The following is an 18,990-nucleotide window of genomic DNA, read 5'->3' on the forward strand; positions in this document are numbered from 1 at the left end:
TGAGCCTGCCAGGAGGTATTTCTCAGTGTAGAGCCAGGAGTAAACCCGAGTGCCACAGACCCCAAATAAAAGTGATGTGAGCATGCATGACAGTATGTGTGTGTGAGCATGTGAGCATGTGTGAGGGTATGTGTGTAAGCATGCATGAGAGTGTGAGTGTGGGGGTGCGGGGGTGTGTGGTATCACTTTGCCACTGCTCTCTTGAGCTGGTGTGGGTCAGAATAGGTCCTCCACAGGATCTGAGTTTCAGGCTGTTATCCTGGCAGGACAGTGTTCATTCCTCTTCCATTATTCGATTTCCCTTTTTTTTTTTTTTGTTTTGTTTTGTTTTGTTTGTTTGTTTTATTGGTTTTTGGGTCAGACCCGGCAGTGCTCAGGGGATACATGGGATGCGAACCACCATCCTTCAGCATGCAAGGCAAACGCCCTACCTCCATGCTATCTCTCCAGCCCCTCGCTTTTATTCTTTTATTTTTTTTTTTCGGGCCACACCTGTTTGATGCTCAGGGGTTACTCCTGGCTACGAGCTCAGAAATTTCCCCTGGCTTGGGGGGACCATAAGGGACGCCGGGGGATCGAATCGTGGTTCTTTCCTTAGCTAGCGCTTGCAAGGTAGACACCTTACCTCTAGCGCCACCTCGCCAGGCTTTTCTTCTTTTATGATAAAAACAAATCACATTTATTGACATCATCCCCCGCCCCCCCCCCCCCCGCCTTTGCCTTGGCATCTCTGACCCTGGAGGCTTAAAGGGCTGTGATCTTGGGCACCGACAAGGCCTCCAGCTTTCTGGTGAACTCTAAATAACTCATCATGCATGTCTGCAGACAGCCTGTCCCAGGATGGAAAGAAAAATAAATTTCACTGGGTCTGAGTCTGCTGGGAACACTGTTGGGAAGGCCCCAGGGAATATAGGGGAGCCAGAGGAGGTTGGGGAGCAGAGCCAATGGGCAGTCAGTGGGATGGTAGAAACTTTCTGCCCTGGTACTTGTTTGGGATGCTGGCACCTGTCACCTGGAACATGGCACGGAACCCCCTACTACCTTCTAGCTTTCTCTCCACCTTTTGCCCAGATGCCGATTTTCCCTTTGTCAGTCTCCCCATTCCCTCTCTCTCTCTTCCCATTGTTGTGATGATGGGGATCACATGCACTTTGTTGTGGTGCTTATATCCCAGGAGTCCCACATTTTAGTTGTGATGTTCACTTGGCTGCAGCTTTTGTGCTTCAGGGTCACACTCAGCAAGTGGGACAGTGACTCAGGTCAGACTCATGGTCTCATGTCTCCATGGCTGAGTTGCATCCCCCAGACTCCTCTTTAGATCTCCCCAAGATTTGACCTGGAGGGACAGGAACTGGGAGAAGGAGCTGGGAAATTTGGAGGAATAAGGAATAAGCGAGACCAGCAACGTAGGGACTAACTGAGTCACAGTCTCTGTGCATGGGCAACTGGCAGGGCTCTCCAGAGACCGTCTGTGGAAGAGGATTGAGAATGTGGCCACGAGCCCTGCAGCACTGTCAAGGCCAGACGTCCAGAGGGAAAACAGGGAGATGGCGCGTGGTTGTTAGGACAAAGCTGCATTGTTCATGCTTGTAGGTTCATGAATTCAGTTCTGTTTACTTTGCAGGCTTATTGGTGGGGGTTTTTCTATATCAACTGAGAGGTGTGGTGTGCTGCCTTGGAGCTCTCAATGAACAGAGAGGCAGGTAGGCAGATGTCAGTAGTTGAGACAAGAACCAGTTCCCCAGTGCAGTGCCAGGCTCTGACATTCTGCCATGTCCCTATGTCAAGGACAGTGGCTTCTGCAAGTGAACAGACACCCAGGTGACATGCAGCTTGGTGTGTTGTCCCTGTAGGGTGTACTGAGTGCACATATAGGGGAATGGGGGGAAAGTCCCCAAAACCCGTTAGGGGATTTGGAAAAGCCTCCACTGTGAGACCCCCCCCCCTTTGAGTTGAAGGGGCTTACAGACCACTGTGTGCTGTTTCCAGGCCCTGTTACTTAGCAAAGGTTCTGCTTGTGAATCAGGAGCTGTTGCCGCTGTTAGGGCTCCTGCAGGAAACCATACCAGGTATTTTGAGCAGAAAGGGCTTTGAAGGGAGAATCCAGTGCTTACAAACAGCATTGGATGGGCTGGGCGGCAACGATGGAGGATGCAGGCCCCGGCCTACAGCTGCTGTCCAGATGTCTGAGAACAGCTGCCACCCAGCCCAGCCTTCCGTGAGTGGAACAGGAGTTCGGGCAGTGGAGCGTGGAGTCGGCCCCATGCCCTGCCACTCATCGCCCCCAGAAGCAGGGCCCACGCCTCCCATCTGCTTCCTAAACCTCCTGCAAGAGCTGTTTATCCATGTAGCCTACAGAATTCCCAGGGCTGGAGCCCTTTTCTTTCTCCTGCCCGGGGAGTCAGTTGGGCTGGGAGGAGGTGGGAGGTCCAGCCTGTGGAGGAAAAGAGTAGAATCCCATGAGAGCAAGGCACAGGAGCCTGGGATCAGTGGAGAATGGAGCCAGCACAGGACAAATTCTAGGTGTACCCCAGGAGGAGGCATGATTGTGGAGAAGTGTTGGGGAGGGCAGAGGAAGGGAACATGGACCCCTTAAACTCCTGAATAGTGATGTCACTTATAGAAGAGGATGGGAGGAGCCTGTAAGGGATCTCTTAGCTTGGCTGGCAGAGGCTCTCTGGCCTCATGGCACTTAGTGGCTCTGAAGCAGAGAAATTATTCTGAATGCTTCCCACCCCATCCCTGGCTCCATACTCCAACACTTATCCCTGCTGTGTGAGGCCCTGGGTCTGGACCCTGTGTCTACAAAGGAGAGAAATGACAGAAATACGCAAAGTGAAAATCAGCCTTACAGCTGCAGAGCCAAGATTCTTCTCATATCCTTGAACAGCGGGGTCCCATTGTTGAGGGCACAGGGTGTGGGGGTAGTTCTGTCTTCACCCTATCTCCATCCTGGGAAATCGTGAAGACAAGGGAAAGGGTTTAATGAGAAGCTCGTACAGACTCTGGGCTTGGAGCAGGGCCACGTTGGGAGCTTGGGTGTGTCTCGAGGGAAGCTGAGCATGAAGAGTGAATGCGTGGCTGCTGCGATGCTGGTGTTCGTGGCTGAAGTGTGGGATGAGGCGGGGTCTCACTGCTGGGTTCTTGGCATGTGGTGGCTCTTTTCACAAGTGCCAAGGTCTGTGGCAGCGGCGGGGGTGTGGGTTTGGGTTTTAGGGGCCGTTTCCATGACGTCTCACTTAACTGTCAGACAGAACAGCTTCTTTCCAGTGCTGCAGCTTATTCTTTTCCAATGTCACAGTAGATAACACGTAACTGTCACCTATCTGAAGTATAAGTATGATGTTGCTCTGTGGTCCGGCATGGGCTCCTGAGATCTTTGTCTGTCCTTTACTTACTGAAAATACAAAGAAGAGTTGGGCCTGGCTGAAGTATAGTGAGAGGGAATTTGTCTTGCATGTGGCCGAGATGAGTTTGATCCCTGGGATGGCATCCCAGAGGATCACTTGACCACTGCTGGGAGTGGTTCCTGAGTGCAGAGCCAGGAGTAACCCTGAGTATTGCCAGGTGAGGCTCTAAACAAACTAAACAAACAGACAAACAAAAAAAAAAAAGGAATAGGAAAATAGAAGATACCGACTGTTCAGTTGCTACCAGCTGGGTTCCCTTGCTCTTGTGTATTCTCTTCATTCTGGCATCTTCTACCTTCATTCTTCCCAGATTTAGGCCTCCAAGACTCACGTGAGCTCTCTGCAAGTTTAACTGTCCAGTCTGTTTTGGAAGCTTTCTTTGCTTTTCATTTCTTCTGCAATGATGTTGAACCCTAGAGCCTGCTCCTTTTGGTTTTTATTGATCTTGGTCACTCTTATTGACTGAGTAATATGTGAAAATGTGCTTGAATGGATGGCATAAAAGCAGAGTTCTATGTTAGATGAGTTCTTCAGAGAGATCAAGAAAGTGATCATTTTTTAAAGTAGTTTTTAAAGTAAGGACCTGTCATGTACAAAGTTATTGGGTTTTTATTGTTTGTTTGATTTTGGTAACTAGTGGTGTTCAAGGATTACTCCTGACTCTGTACTCAGGAATTACTTCTGGCAGGCTTGGAGGAACTAATAGAATATGGGGGCTTGAACCTGGCTCTGCATGCAAGGCAAATACCCTACCCACTGTACTATAGTTGTGGCCCATACAAAGTAATTAATAGTTGAGTTTTGGCATATAATATTTCAACACCATTTCTACTACCAGTGTCAACTCCCTCTACTAGTGCTCCGATACTCCATCATTCCCCCCAACCCCACTCCCTGCCTGCCATATTTAAGAGCTCATTGCAAAGTTCCGTGGTTGCAGCTTAGAAGTCATGTTTTCAGCGTTGCCGAGTGTGTGCTTTGGGTTTATAGCTATTGTCACACTCCCACATCACCAACATAACCAAAGTCCTGACTCCTACTCTCCTGTGATTTTCCCTTTTTCATCTCCCTTCTTGCCTTGATTTAGGAAAATGACCTTAAGCAGAGACTTGCAGAAGGTCAGAACTTTAGCCATGAAGCTGGCCAGGGAAGAATCAGTTGGGAGCAAGAACTACCAAAAGGAATTTAAGATGGGAACCTTTTTGGAGCCGAAGGCTAGTGGGGCGCCCATGAGTTGGAGGAAAGGGAGAGCAGGAGGGAGGAGATGAAGGGACTAAGATCCTGTCTGTGAGCTGGGGTCAATCTCATCCTGCTCACAGTATGTTGCTCACAATAGGACCTGAGTACAAATGAAACTTTGTATCTATAGCTACTTTACGTGTTTATGTCTGTTAAAATGTAATGGCTTAAGGCCTAAGAAAGGAATAACTTAAACAGTATGGTGGTGGCCCTCAAAAACATTATGCCTGGTACAAGAAAGCTATGCTCTGTTTGGCTTCATCCATGTAGCCCTCTGGAAAAGGTGGGATTTTAGGGATAGACACCCAATCAGCAGTTGCTGAGTTGCGAGCATGCAGTGAAGTGTTGGAGGCTGATGAAAGTCTTCTGTGTCTTAATTGTAGTGGCTGGAATGCAAGTTTGTTGAAATTGCTTCAACTGTGACCTTAAAGGGGTAAATCTTAACTGTACCTGAAAAGTTTGTTGGGTGGGACTTAAGTGATAGGCATAGTTCAAGTCATACTCAGAATGTGTGAAGTCGGGGCCAGAGAGATACACAGTGGTAGGGTGTTTGCCTTGCACGCAGCTGACCCAGGATGGATGATGATGGTTCGAATCCCATATAGACCCATATAGACCCCCAAGCCTGCCAGGAGTAACCCCTGAGCGCTGCTGGGTGTGACCCAGAAAAACAAAACAAAACAAAACAAAACAAAACAAAAGAATGTGTGAGATCCTGGATCCACAAACTTTCCCACACCTCTATGGCCCTTTAACAAAGCAATAGGGTATTTAAAGATTGTTTAGCCTATCATTATTAGCCTAGGTACCCCAACCTCCTTTTATTTTGCATTTGGCATCATTCTTCACCACCCCCGTGTAGTTTTGATTATTTTTGCCTTTTGATTATTTTTGCCTTTATATTTTCTATGGTGCTCCTCACTACCTCCCCGGATTGGATTTTTTAGCTTTGTTTTTTGGGCTATCCTCTCTCCCTGCTCCCACCCTGCACCCTGGTGCTTCAGGGGCTAATCCTGGAGCTATACTTGGGTCACTCCTGACAGTACTTGGGAAAGCATTTGGGTCCCCTTCCACTCTCACTGTCCTATGTCACCTGGCCCTGGCTTCCCATTTCTCTGTCTTATGGGCGAAAGTGCTCTTTCATTCAGTGATTATTTGATAAGACACTATGATGCTCTACATGGAAACATTCCCCTGGAGAGCAAGAATTCTGTCTTCATTGTCCCAAGATGCTGTTTGGCTGCTCCATGAGTCTTTGCCTTGGGGCTGCTCTGTGTGCTGGCACATGGCCTTGTAAGGGATGACTTTTTACAGGGGGGGAAAAAGTGAAGAAAATCTTGTGGAAACCCAGAGTAAGCTATGGTGTAAACAAAGTTTTATTTTAAACGAAGCTATGTGCCTTTGCTTTACCTTTTAAGACTGATGGCTTGGGGACAGGGGAGAAACTTCTTCCTGTTTTATGTACTTTTTTCAGGGGAGGTGTTGGGGATCCAGGGCAGGGCTAGCATGTGCACAGCATCTCTGCTGTGTTAGTTTGTGTGTAGAGTAGAGAAAGGTGCCCCTCTGCACGTAGCAGCCATTCAGTAAATATTTGTTGAGTTGAAAGACTCTTGTGTTCCAGTTCTTCATTTGCCAGGACTTCAGGGTGGGTTTTGCTACTGGTTTACATTCCTTGGCGCCCCGACTCTGGAGAAGGGATGGTTCCAGGGGCCCAGGGTGTGGGGGGAAACCTTTTATCAGGGCCGCCTTGTACTTTCCAAGGCTCAGCCTGACCGCCAAGAGCGCCGTCTCTGCACTTTCATCTGTTTTTCTCCCTCATGATTGATAGTTCCACATTGAGCCCTTTTCATAGATGATTCTCTTCAAGCCCTTGCAGTTTTTGAGGTTAGCACTGGAACCACATATGCACGCACACATGCGCGCACACACGCACACACACTTTGGAGAAAAGCATGTCAGCGCTGGGTACCTGCAGTCGAGCGCAAAACATTGCTCAAATTCATCAGTGATTGTTGACTCTTAGAAATGCCTGTTCCCTGAGGGGCTGGAGCTTTTTCCAATCCCTTAAATGCAGGCCCTGTTTCAGATGGGCACTTTATGTTCGTAGGGCAGTGCCATGCCTGAAGAAGGCCTTCCAGTGAAGGAATGTGGGCAGTGAGGGCTGTTGAGGCCTTTTTCTGCCATGGGCTTGCGGTCTATGTCCTCTGTGGAAGTTGGCATTATTGGGGACTGAGAAAACTGTTGTTTTCTGTCACTGTGTATAGAATTGCCTTAAACCTGAAGCGGTATGACTGATGGACTGGTCATTTTTTACAGGCCCACAGCAGGCTGGGCCAGGACTGTCTGTTTAGCAGAAAGTGCCAAGGAAGAACATGCTTCGACTCACTCAGATGCCGGTGGAATCTAGCCACTTGCAGCTGTGAGACTTACCTTCCCGTTTTCTTGCTGGCTCTATGTTGGGGCTCCTTTGAAGCTTCTCAAAGCCACTATAATTTCTTTTCTAGCCTGCACTAGGGTGCCGGTTTTCTCTCGTGTTTTAAATCCCTCTCATTTTTCTCTTCTGCCCTTCACTTCTGACAGCTGCCCAAGAAAGCACACAGGACACTTAGAAACCATCTTGGGTGTGGACCTCATTCCTCAAAGCGGTGACAGGAATTGGGGAGGGCAAGTAGTCATTAGATTGCCTTGAACATAGATAGGATGAGAGCATCTAGGCTCAGGAGAGCTCTGCTTCCACTCACTCAATATATATGGATTATGATGGACAGGCACAGGTGTGATATTGTTCATGCAAGAATATGGAGAGATAGCACAAGCCTTGCACCTGGCGGATCTGAGTTCAATCCCCAGCACCCCATATAGTTCCCTGAGCCCACCAGGAGTGATTCCTAAGCACAGAGTCAAGAGTAAGCCCTGAGCACTACCAGGTTGGCCCAGAAATCAAACAGAACAGATCTGTTCCCAGATCTTATGAGACTTAACACAGACATTAACAACAACTGTGCAAGCACATACACACTTAAAAGTGTAAGCATCTCAGAAGGAGTGGGTGCAGTGTGGGGTGAGAGAAAGCAAGAGACTTTACACAAGCCTAGAAATAAGGGTCTCTTAGGTCACCATCTGGATTAGGAACTCGTTGGAGGAAGAGCCCAGAGGGATGAAGCCAGGAGTGATCAGTAGCAACAGGTTTGGAGGGTCCCTTGGATCAGAGCCTTGGGGAATTTACCTCCTGCTAAATCTTATGCCTTGAGAGGTGTCAAACCCGGTATTCAAGTTTAGGCTTTGGCTACATCTGTAGTGGGCTGCCACCTGGGTTTTAGTAACCTCAAGATGGGGACGTTGAGTGGGAAATGGAGTGGAGGTGGCAAGAAAGAAACAGAACAAACACTTACCCATGTACTTGAGCCATCAAGTACATGAGGGCAGTGAGCAGTTCTTTTCCATCAAGCCCAACATCCTGCCTGGAATCAGATCAGCTGAAACAATACAGTGGATTGTCCATACCACGCTCTTGAGTTAGTCTTTTAATGCTGCCCCCCTGGAGAGCATTGCTCGGTTCCCCATGGATAAAAAGCCCATCATCTCTTCCTGTAATGTTCAGTGGGCTTGGCCACACTTTTATTTTTATCTTTCCTGCCATTTCTGAGGCTGGCAGCCCCAAGTGGGGTGTGGCAGGGAGATGTCATTGCCTTGATAATGGCTTCCATGGGTGTCTCACTTTAATGATCCCTTTTTCCTGCTCCGTTTCAGCCCCCCCCCTTTTTTCTGTCCCCATGTGTGAGGAAGCCACAGTGGCAAACAGGTATGGGTAGGAGAAGAGTGCATGCTGGTGGAAGCCTCTCCAAATGGTGGCCGTGGCTTCTCTTCCCTTCCCACTCCACGTTTCTATTTCAGGGCCTGTATTTTGCCGGTTCAGGCTTGCTGGAAAGGGGCCCAACCTCACTCAATTTTTTTTCCATGCTGCTATTAAAAGACAGTGCCCACTGGAGAGACAGGGCCAGCGCTTTTGGTTCTTGGTGCCCAGGCAAATATACTGACATACATTGAGTGTGGGAGGAATTCTCAGTGTACCAGGCATTTTTTTAAAGGAGGCACCTTTTTGTTTATTTATGATGGATTTACAGTGTGGAATTGTGCAGATTTTGTTCCTCCACCTGTGTTTGTGAGATTGTCACCCTGCAACCTGTGCACCAAAATTCCAGTGTCTTTTTTCTTTTCTTTTGTTTGTTTTTGCTGGCAGTGCATGGGTATTGTTCCTGACTCTGTGCTTAGGGATTACTCCTATCAGACTTGGCGATCATATGGGATGCTGGGGATTGAACTTGGGTCTGTCGCATGAAGGCAAGTGTTCCTTCCAGCTGTATTATTGTCCTGGCCCCTTTGTGCTTTCTTATAATACCCCTAACACTCTCTGTTCCTTCCACCCTGTCTCTCTGCCTGTCATGATACCCTACCCACTGTAGTTTTTCTGAGTTGATGAGTTTTGTGTTATGCATTTTTATTTTTTGCTAGATTTTCTGCTTTAGTTATAGTCCAATATATGCATAGTATAATTACCTCAAGTCCCATCCATCTTGTTACAAAAGGCACAATCTGATACTGTCTTTTTTTTTGTGGGGGGAGGGTTTGGGTGCTCATTTCTGACAGTGTTCAGGAGGCTGCTCCTAGATTATGCTGGGCTTCGGGTAACCTTCCTGGCTGTGTTCCAAGTAGCAAACAGTTCTAGGAATCAAACCAAGCCACCTGCAGGCAGTTTATGCTCAGCCTGGTGAGTTATGTCTCCCATTCAGTTTGCAGCTGAGCAGGGGTCCATTGAGTAACTATGGATAGGTCTGAATGTACTTTAAAATAAATAATTTGTATTCAAGCCCTTTATTAGATAGTTTTTGGGCATAAAGTTATTGTCCCAATTATGGATTGGGACAACCCCCTCCCCCCATTTTCTTGATAGTGTCTTTTGAAGAAGAGGAGTTTAGAATTTTGATAAAGTTACCAACTGCCTTTTTTTTTTTTTTTTTTTTGCTACACTCAGCTATGCTCAGGGCTTACTCTCCAGGATCACTCCTGGCAGTTTCAGGGTACTATATGTGGTGCCATTGATTGGCCATGTCCAAGGCCTAGCTGCTGTACTAGAGCTACAGCACCAGTCACTAACTACTTTTTTTTTTTTTTGGTTTTTGGGCCACACCCTGTGACGCTCAGGGGTTACTGCTGGCTATGCGCTCAGAAGTTGCTCCTGGCTTCTTGGGGGACCATATGGGATGCCGGGGGATCGAACCGCGGTCCATCCTAGGCTAGCGCAGGCAAGGCAGGCACCTTACCTCCAGCGCCACCGCCCGGCCCCAACTTTTTAAAATCTATTTTTAGGACTGGAGAGAGAGTAGTGGGGAGAGCACTTGCTTTGTGCCTGGCTGACCCAATTTAAATCTCTGGCATTGCATATGGTTCCCTGAGCCCTGCAGGAGTGATCCTGAGCCCAGAGACAATTGTAAGTCCAGCCAGATTCTAGCCAAACCCTCCTCCTCACAAAAAGCAATTGAAAAACAAATTTGCCACTTAAAGGACATGATCAACTTAATGATTGCAACTTTCTGAGCCACCATCAAAGTTAGAGTCTCCCTCTTTTGTTGTTTTTGTCCATACCCAGTGGAGGTCAATGGATCATTCCTGGCTCTGTAGAGGAGGTTACTGATGGCAGTATTCAGAGGACTATGAGGTATGGTGGATCAAAACCAGGCGTTCTGCATGAAAAACATTTGCTCAATCTTTTGAGCACACTCTCCAGGCCAAGTTCCATTTTTTTTTAATTTAGGGAAAAAAAGAAAACACAAACCAACAACAACTAGGTTCTGGCCAGTGAACTGTCACTTTTTTTGACTGTTCATTTTGTTTGCACTTATTTGCCCATGAAGGCTTTGGCTTCCTTTTAAAATTGCCCCTCAGAATTGCCCCTCAGAAAGTATTACATATCTGGCGAGTGAGAAGGCCCACATGTCAGCCTGTCATTTCCACACGGGTCCTCTCTGCCAGCCTTGTGGGGCGTGAGACATTCATCTCAGAGAAATGATCCGTCACCACCTTGCCACGAACACAGAAGCTCCTGGCAAAGGCTTAAAGGCCAAGACTCTTTTCTCTGTTGCTGGCAGCTCTCCTGCAAAGCCCTGGACTCTGGAATAAAGCATATGCTTTCCAGAAGATGCAAGAGACTAGGGGATGAGTGTGTCCTGTGGGTGAGGGTGGAACCCAGCCCTGTGACTGGCAGCCTGGGCCCCCTCTACAGAGCCTCAGCCATATCCCAGCTACTCTCAGGATGGTGGTGAACCCTAGTGCCTGATTGGTTTTCCTGGAGGAAGGCTTCTGTTCCTGAGGAGAGGACAAGCTGGGGAGAGAGATGGCCCTGTAACAAGGTGACAAGCAGGTGTCTGAACCCAACTGCCCTGGGCACCATACTGCTTTAATCCTCTCGAACCCCTGCATTGCTCCCAGCATGTTGGCATATCTAGCCTGTGAAGAGACAAGCTCTTCTCTGGAGTGTCACCTGGACCCCAAGTGAGGCTGTCGCTTCCTTGAGAGCCTTACTCGGAAGGTCACTTAAGAGGGAGGTGGGCAGGTCATGGTGGTTGTGCTTTCTGAGCTGCCCTCAGATTCTAGCTCCCTGGCTCTGGTCCAACCTTTCTTTAGTGGTCAGGTTCTTCTGGCAGTGCTCCTTTGCCACACTAACCCCACACCCTTGTGGGAAAGGGCGATAGCTTGGACAGATAGCTCTGTCCTCCAGCCTTGCTGCCCATTGCCTCCTGACGGGTGATCAGACCAAGGACTCCACCCATCCCCACTCCTTGTTGTCTTTCTAAGTGCATACATGTCTGAGAGAACCTACCTTTTAACCAATGTTCCCTCTCCCAAGCTCAGTGACTGTTTGTATGCACATATGTGTCTGATGCTCCAACCTTCCTTAGCCCCGAGTGTAGGGTCTTGACGTAGTTTGCTGGTGCAAGGTGGAGTTTGACAGCAGGTGATTTATGAAATTAGCTCAGGGGAAGAAGGAGATGGAAAGTGAGAGCCCAAATCAAACCTTTATTTCCATAGTTCACTGGTGTGGTCATGCTCCATTTTTCACTGTCCTGTAACAGTCTTTGGGTGTGAAAGAAGCCCCAGATTTTCTGGGTTTCTTCTTTGAATATGGTGGTAGTTAGGGGCCTAAGAACTCTCTCCCCCTTTTCCTTCCGTTTTATTTTTTTTAAAGTGTTTTTCAGCAAGTCTAACTCCTACACTCAGTGAATGCTACTATGGTTATTGGATAGAAAAGGGGCTGGAGGTGGGGAGAATGGGAGGAGGGGGTTTTGGTGGTTGAATTTTACTGAGACTGTAGGGGCAGGTACAGTGAATCCCTCACACATGCAGAGATGTACAGCTGTACCCGTGAGAGTCTAAAGTACAGTAAACTAAGGAAAACCTATTTTTAAAAAAGGAAAAAGGAAAAAAAGGAATAGGCAGAGATCTGACCTGGTCTCCACCGTCTAAGGAAAATGGTTTTAATCTTTTTTGTTTGTTTGTTTTTGGATCACACCCAGCGTGTGATAACCACTCAAGGATTATTCCTGGTTCTGTGCTCAAAAATTGTTCCTGGCAGACTCGGGGACCATATGGGATACCGGGAATTGAACTGGGGTCCGTCCTGTGTTGGCTGTGTGCAAGCCAAATGCCTTACCACTGTGCTATTGCTCTGGTCCCATGGTTTTTTGTTTGTTTTGGTGTTTTGGGGCCACACCTGGTGATGCTCAGGTGTTACTCCTGGCTATGCACTCAGAAATCACTCCTGGCTTGGGGGACCATATGGGATGCCAGGGAATCAAACTGTGGTTCGTCCTAGGCCAGCATGGACAAGGCAGACGCCTTACCACTTCGTGCCACTGCTCCGGCCCCTGGTCCATGATTTTTAATCTTTTTTTCTCCTTAGCAGTATATATGAAGAAAACTAGACACATCTAGAAAAACAAAGAGGAAAAGCTAAAAGCATCGATATTCCCAAAGATGGTTGATCACAGTTTTTATCTTGCCATGAGTGTTGGGATGTTCTCTCTTGTTGGGAACATCTTTGTCTTGAACATGAACAGGTAGCCGGTGTGAACACTTGTCCTCCTCCAGGAAATCTCTGGGTTTGTTGTGCTACAGGCTTAGCCCAACACCCAGAATGAGAGAAAGTCTGAGCCGCAGAAGCATCTGGTGGCTAGTGGGGCATCATTATCTCACCATGGGCTGGTGGTCAGGAACAATATAGTCAAGGAGGAAGGAAGCCTGCTCATGTCTTGTCTTCCCTCCCCCACTTCTAACTTAAGAGCACAGGTTCTTTTTCTTTTTAAGTGTTAGAAACTTTATGTAAACACTGTGATTTACAGAGTTGTTTACAATACAGTTGTTTCAGGCATTCACTATTCCAACACCACACCACCAGTGTGTCCAGTTTTTACCCACTATCCCAAGTTGCCACCTTAGAAGGCACACAATGACTTTATAAAATGACTTTATATTGCTTATTACAACAAAATGTCGAATGGAAATATCAAAAAGTAGTTGAGTGAAAGAAAACTTGTGAACATTATTATATCTCACAATGATGTTACTAAAGACATTGAGAATTTTCTGAGCTGTTGGATACTAGTTGAGCCTACAGTGTTACTGTTTTTTGCTCACTGAACTTAGTGGGCTTCAACTCCACTTTCCCATCAAAGTTGCTGTGCTTTCTCTGGACTGTTAGTCCTGTAAAATTTGGAGGTGTTACATGTGGAGTTTTTTTTTTTTTTTTTTTTTTTTTTTTTTTTTTGTGGGGGACACACCCGACGATGCTCAGGGGTTACTCCTGGCTCTGTGCTCAGAAATTGCTCCTGGCTTGGGTGACCATATGGGATGCCAGGGGATCAAACTGCGGTCCATCCTAGTTATCGCGTACAAGGCAAGCGCCCCACTGCTTGCGCCACTGCTCTGGCCCCCACATGTGGAGTTTATATGCTGGAGGATGTTGTATGTGTGTAGGCACTGGGCCTTGCAGCAGGGCGGGGACTCAGCCCACCTATTCCAAGAAGGCTTCAGAGTTCTCAGCCCGGAGACCACTCTACTTGGGACAAGTGGTTTGGCATCTCTTCAAGATTAGTCATGGAATTTGAATCTGGGCCCTTTATGTGCAAGGAAGAGCCTGAGTTCTTCACACCACCTGGATGGGTGTCTAGACTGTGCTTCTTGCTTTGCATTAGATGCCTCTAATTCTTCTGTAATGTGGTCCTAGCTAGTCTGAGTGATGTCTGGGGTTGCCATGTTAAATGGATAATATATGGAAAATACTTATTTTTTATTTTTTTTAGGAAAATGACTTTGGACCACACCCAGCGGTATTCAGGGGCTATTCCTGGCTCTATGCTCAGGGATTTCTCCTGTAGTACTCTGGGGATGAGATGTGGAGATGCGGTACCAGGAATTGAACCACTACTGGCCGCATGCAGAAAAAATGCCTTACTCCCTGTAGTATCTCTCTGGCCCAATACTCTATGGTTTTTTGTTTGTTTTGATTTTGAGGCTACATCAAGCAGTGCACAGATTGGCTCCTGGTGGTGCTGGAGGACCTTGAGATGCTGGAGATCAAACACGGGACTCCTATATACAAATTATGTGCTCAGCCAACGGAGCCTTCTCCATGGCCTTAGATGACCTGTTGGCTCTAAATAGAAGATCTTCTAGAGCCATTGCTAGCACCTGTTTGTTGTTGGTGCCCTCACTGCCCTACTTTGTAGGATCCTGCTATCCCTCCCTTCTGGCTAAAACTGTCCAAAGGACAGTCTGTTTCACTGCCTGAGAGAGGCTGGTCTTTTTGTCACCACTAATAGTGAAGTCCTCTCACTGGGAAACAGTACAAACAGTGTCTGAATAGTGGCCTAGCCTTGGGCAGGGAGGCTCAGTCAAGTGGGTGAGGTGCAACCAGAGGAGGATTGGAAGAAGGTGCTCTGTCTTTTGCTGGCTGGGACCTCATGTTCTCAGCACATGTCATCCAGGCTCCCTGTGAGCCTCGCCTTTACTCTGGGATCTCAATCCCTCCTCATCTGGCTGGATGGGCCTCTGAGCCATTCCTTCTGGATAAAACATGTCCCCACAGGCTTGGGCTAAAGCCACTTATTTCGTCTTTTGTCCTTAGAAGGGACTTATTCTCCTGGAGAAAATGAATTGGGATAAGTTTGGGGATCTTTTGAGAGAATTACTTCATCTGTAGCTTGTCCAGGGATTCTTGTTTATTTATTATATTTGAGCCCAATAAAAACAGCATGAGAGTCACAGGACAATTTGCACATTCTTCCAAATGTGCGGAGCATTCACTCTGGGCTTCAGGTGGAAAAGTTCACACAAAATCGCTTCTCTGTTGAGGGGCAGCTTTGGGCATCTAAGGCTTAAAGGCCAAATCAAGCTCTTACTCCATTAAAGCATGAGAGGAAACCTTGTGAGCTAGGTGGGTACACTCTGTTCTTCTTCCTAGTGACCTACTCTCATCCTCTTTCTACTCCAAACCTTCCAGGACGCACAGACATCCTGGTGGCTCCTCTAGAACTACCACAGCAGGCAGCGAGCAGAGCCCTGCTGGGGGCAGCCGACACCGCCAGCCCGTCAAGAACCCGAACCATGGTGGCTTGGCCAATGGCACAGGTGAGTGACTGCCCCATGCTGCCACAACCCTGTCAGAGCTGCCACCCCCATTATGGGCACGGAACAGAGTCTCCCGGGTGTGTTAGTGTGGGTGGATAAGACCAGACCCCTGTGCTAGGAGGGTCTGATTCTACCCATCTTTCTGTTGACCCAAGTTCTTGGGTTCTTGAGTCCTGGCATGTTCTCCCTAGCCAGAGTCAGTCTCGATCTTAGCATGCTTTTTGCTTAGAAATAAAAGGTTCAGGGTCAGAGCGATAGTACAGCAGGTAAAGCACTTGCATTTCACATCGCTGATCTGGGTTTGATCCTTGGCACTCCATATGATATGGCCCATTGAGCCTGCATTATCCCTAAGTACAACCCTGAACAGTGCTGGGTGTGGCCCAAAATCAACAACAACAATAAAAAAAAAAAAAGAATTTTGCTGGGAAGGTGATCCTTCTAGATAGCACATCTTTCATTTCTTGAAGGAAATAACAAATAACAAAATGCACATCAAGAAAAGAAAGGGGAAAAATGAAGAATTATCATCTTCAAAGAATTATTTGCCTAATAATGAAAAATGGAAAATCTTTAAAAAGGAATTACATGCACATGCATGTGTGCATGTGTGTGCACATGCATGTGTGTGTGTGTGTGTGTTGTATCTAGATCAAGTAGAGGTAAGGCTGGGGATCAGACTTGGAGACACAGGAGCAGGGCCATGGCAGGGGCACAGATATGCCAACTACCAGAACTCATGTTGGTTCTGTTCAAATCTTGACAACCTGTGAGGCTGCAGTCTGTGAGTTCTCCCTGGACGGGTGTGGGCTGGGGATACTGTGTCCCTTACTGCCCTCTCTGTGGTGGCTCTCCTTTCCCTTGGGCCTGGGTCATCTCCAAGCTTGGAGTTCACTTGCTTACCCTGAGTTTTGAGGCTGAGGGTGCTGTGGGAGTGAGGAAGCTGGGAAGCTCCCTCAGCCCACCCAGGCCCCTGTACTATCATGTGTAGCTGCCAGTCATGTGTGTGTGTGTGTGTGTGTGTGTGTGTGTGTGTGTGTGTGTGTGTGTGTGTGTGTGTGTTTTGGTTTTTGGACCACACCCAGCAGTTCTCAGAGGTTGCTTCTGGCCCTGCACCCAGGAATCACTCCTTGCAGTGCTTGGGGAGGATTATAATGGAATGTGGGAATCAAACTTGGGTCAGCTATGTGCAAAGTAAGCGCCCTACCCACTGTCCTATTGCTCCAGCTCTACCATGCATTGGCCTGGCACAAACTCTGGCTGCTGTTCTCTTTCAGTCATGGTCAGAGGATGGTATATCTTGGTTCCTGGTGGTTGGTGGTTACTCTTCTCAGCCTGTTTCAGCAGATCTGTATACCTCCCAGGGGCTTATTTTGAGCTGCTTTGGAGACTTGACCTTATCTTTGCTCAAGCAGATGAGGCAGGTGCCAGCAGCATCCCAGAAAGTCTCACTGCAGAGCCTGAACTTGTATCCTGGGCTGTGTGGGAAGTGCTGTGAGGGTTCTGCCTGTGTGGGACTGAACCTTTGGCTTGTGTATTATCTCCTTTCCCCAAAACAATTCTCCTTTCTCTTTTTCCCAGACAGCCCCAGAAAACCTTTCAGTTGGGGACCAGAAAGAAGCACCCTTGGGTGGGAGCTCAAGTCTTATAAGGGGGATTTGTGCCTGTGAGGGCAATACCTCCCTGGGTTGAGCTGCACTCCCAGAACAATGTTGCTGCATATTCCAGGATCTGGAATCAAGGAGACAGGCCTTCATTAGGTATTAAAAACACCTGAGGGCTGAGTCCCAATCAGTGGTACATAGTGGACCAGTTTGAAGTCTCCTGGTGTAGGACCCGAGAGTGAGTGGCTACTTGTCAGCATGAAGAGATCCTTTCCACATTTCCAGGGTGGGGATGGAGAAAGAGACTAATAGCTGAGAAGCGCTTCCCTGCAGCTTGTCAGCAATGGTTCACTGTCCGATTTTTTTTTTTTTTTTTTTTTTTGGTTTTTGGGCCACACCCGGTAACGCTCAGGGGTTACTCCTGGCTGTGCGCTCAGAAGTTGCTCCTGGCTTGGGGGACCATATGGGACACCGGGGGATCGAACCGCGGTCCGTCCAAGGCTAGCGCAGGCAAGGCAGGCACCTTACCTTTAGCGCCACCGCCCGGCCCCCACTCTCTGAATTTTTATTGAAATGTGGAATCCTAAGCATCTCTCACTCCAGCTTGGGATCTGTTTCCACACACATAGGTGTGGTGTGCAACTCCCTGTGTCCTTGTTAATAACATTTGCATCGTAGTATATTTCACATAGGGTTGTTATAGCGGGAAAATGATTAGGACCTTGTCAAGTGCCTGGAATGGTGCCTGGACAGTTAGCTTTTTTTTTTTTTTTGGGGGGGGGTCACACCCGGCAGTGCTCAGGGGTTACTCCTGGCTCTGTGCTCAGAAATCGATCCTGGCAGGAAACGGGGGGGGGGGGTCATATGGGTTGCCGGGATTCGAACCACCAACCGTCCTGGATCAGCTGCATGCAAGGCAAACGCCTTGCAGCTGAGCTATTTCTCTGGCCTGACAGTTAGCTTTTTTTTTTTTTTTTGGGTTTTTGGGTTTTTGGGTTTTTGGGTCACACCTGGCAGTGCTCAGGGGTTATTCCTGGCTTCAGGCTTAGAAATTGCTCCTGGCAGGCACGGGAGACCATATGGGGTGCCGGGATTCAAACCGATGACCTCCTGCATGAAAGGCATACGCCTTACCTCCATGCTATCTCTCCGGCCCCGACAGTTAGCTTTTTATCTTCATCATTTATTTCACTATTAAAATTATGCAGCCTGGGGCTGGAGAGATGGTCCTTGCCTTGAATCCCAGCATCTCATAAAAATCCCCAAGAATCTCGAATAGTTTCTGAATACATGACCAGGAGTAACTGCTGAGAATTGCCAGGTGTGACCCTAAAACTAATATATATGTTGATTTTTGGTTACACACACATATATACACAGAGCCTAAATAAATGTCCTTTTTCCCTTACTGACTTTTTTTTTTTTTTTTTGATTCAGGTAGCTGTGTGGTCTTCTTGTTCCCTTCTTTTCAATGGCCCCTTTCTACATCATAGTTAGCTCTTATTTAACCATTTACCAGCTCGTATGTATACATTTCTTTATTAGAAAAGAGAGCTTTGATGTAAATCAATGCCACCCACACAGCTTTGTTTCTTTTTAAGTTCTTTAGTGGAAGGAGATGAATTTTTACCTATTTTTATTTATTTTATTCTATTTTATTTGTTTTTTGTGCCACACCCAGCAAGGATTACTTCTGCTCTGTGCTCAGAAATTACTCCTGGTAGGCTCAGGGGACCATATTGGATGCTGGGGATCAAATCCAGGTTGGCTTTATGCAAGGCAAATGCTTTACTCTCTCTATCACTCTGACCCCCAGAATTGTATTTTGTTTTTTTTTTGTTCGTTTTTGGGCCACACCCAGCTGTGCACAAGGCTTACTCCTGGCTCTGCTCTCAGAAATCACTCCTGGCAGACTTGGGGGACCATATGGAATACTGGTGATCGAGCCCAGGTTGGCTGTATGGAAGGCAAATGCCCTATCTTTTGTGCTATCACCCCAGCCCCAGATTTTCATCTTTTTAAAAGTTTTATTTATTTGATTTTTGGACCATATC

The 18,990-nt window shown here is 47.5% G+C and overlaps 1 protein-coding gene across 2 annotated transcripts in view; it reads left to right on the forward strand.

Annotated features, from left to right (window-relative positions):
• WWP2 (WW domain containing E3 ubiquitin protein ligase 2) overlaps positions 1–18,990 on the forward strand; it is a 132,405-nt gene that overhangs the window by 69,617 nt on the left and 43,798 nt on the right. For both annotated transcript variants that reach the window (XM_049786347.1, XM_049786348.1), the window contains exon 7: positions 15,205–15,332. In XM_049786347.1, coding sequence (XP_049642304.1) covers positions 15,205–15,332 — 128 coding nt within the window. The remainder of the gene's footprint in view (positions 1–15,204; positions 15,333–18,990) is intronic.

The sequence above is a fragment of the Suncus etruscus genome, chromosome 14 (genome assembly GCF_024139225.1).
Source record: "Suncus etruscus isolate mSunEtr1 chromosome 14, mSunEtr1.pri.cur, whole genome shotgun sequence".
Taxonomy (NCBI): Eukaryota; Metazoa; Chordata; class Mammalia; order Eulipotyphla; family Soricidae; genus Suncus; species Suncus etruscus.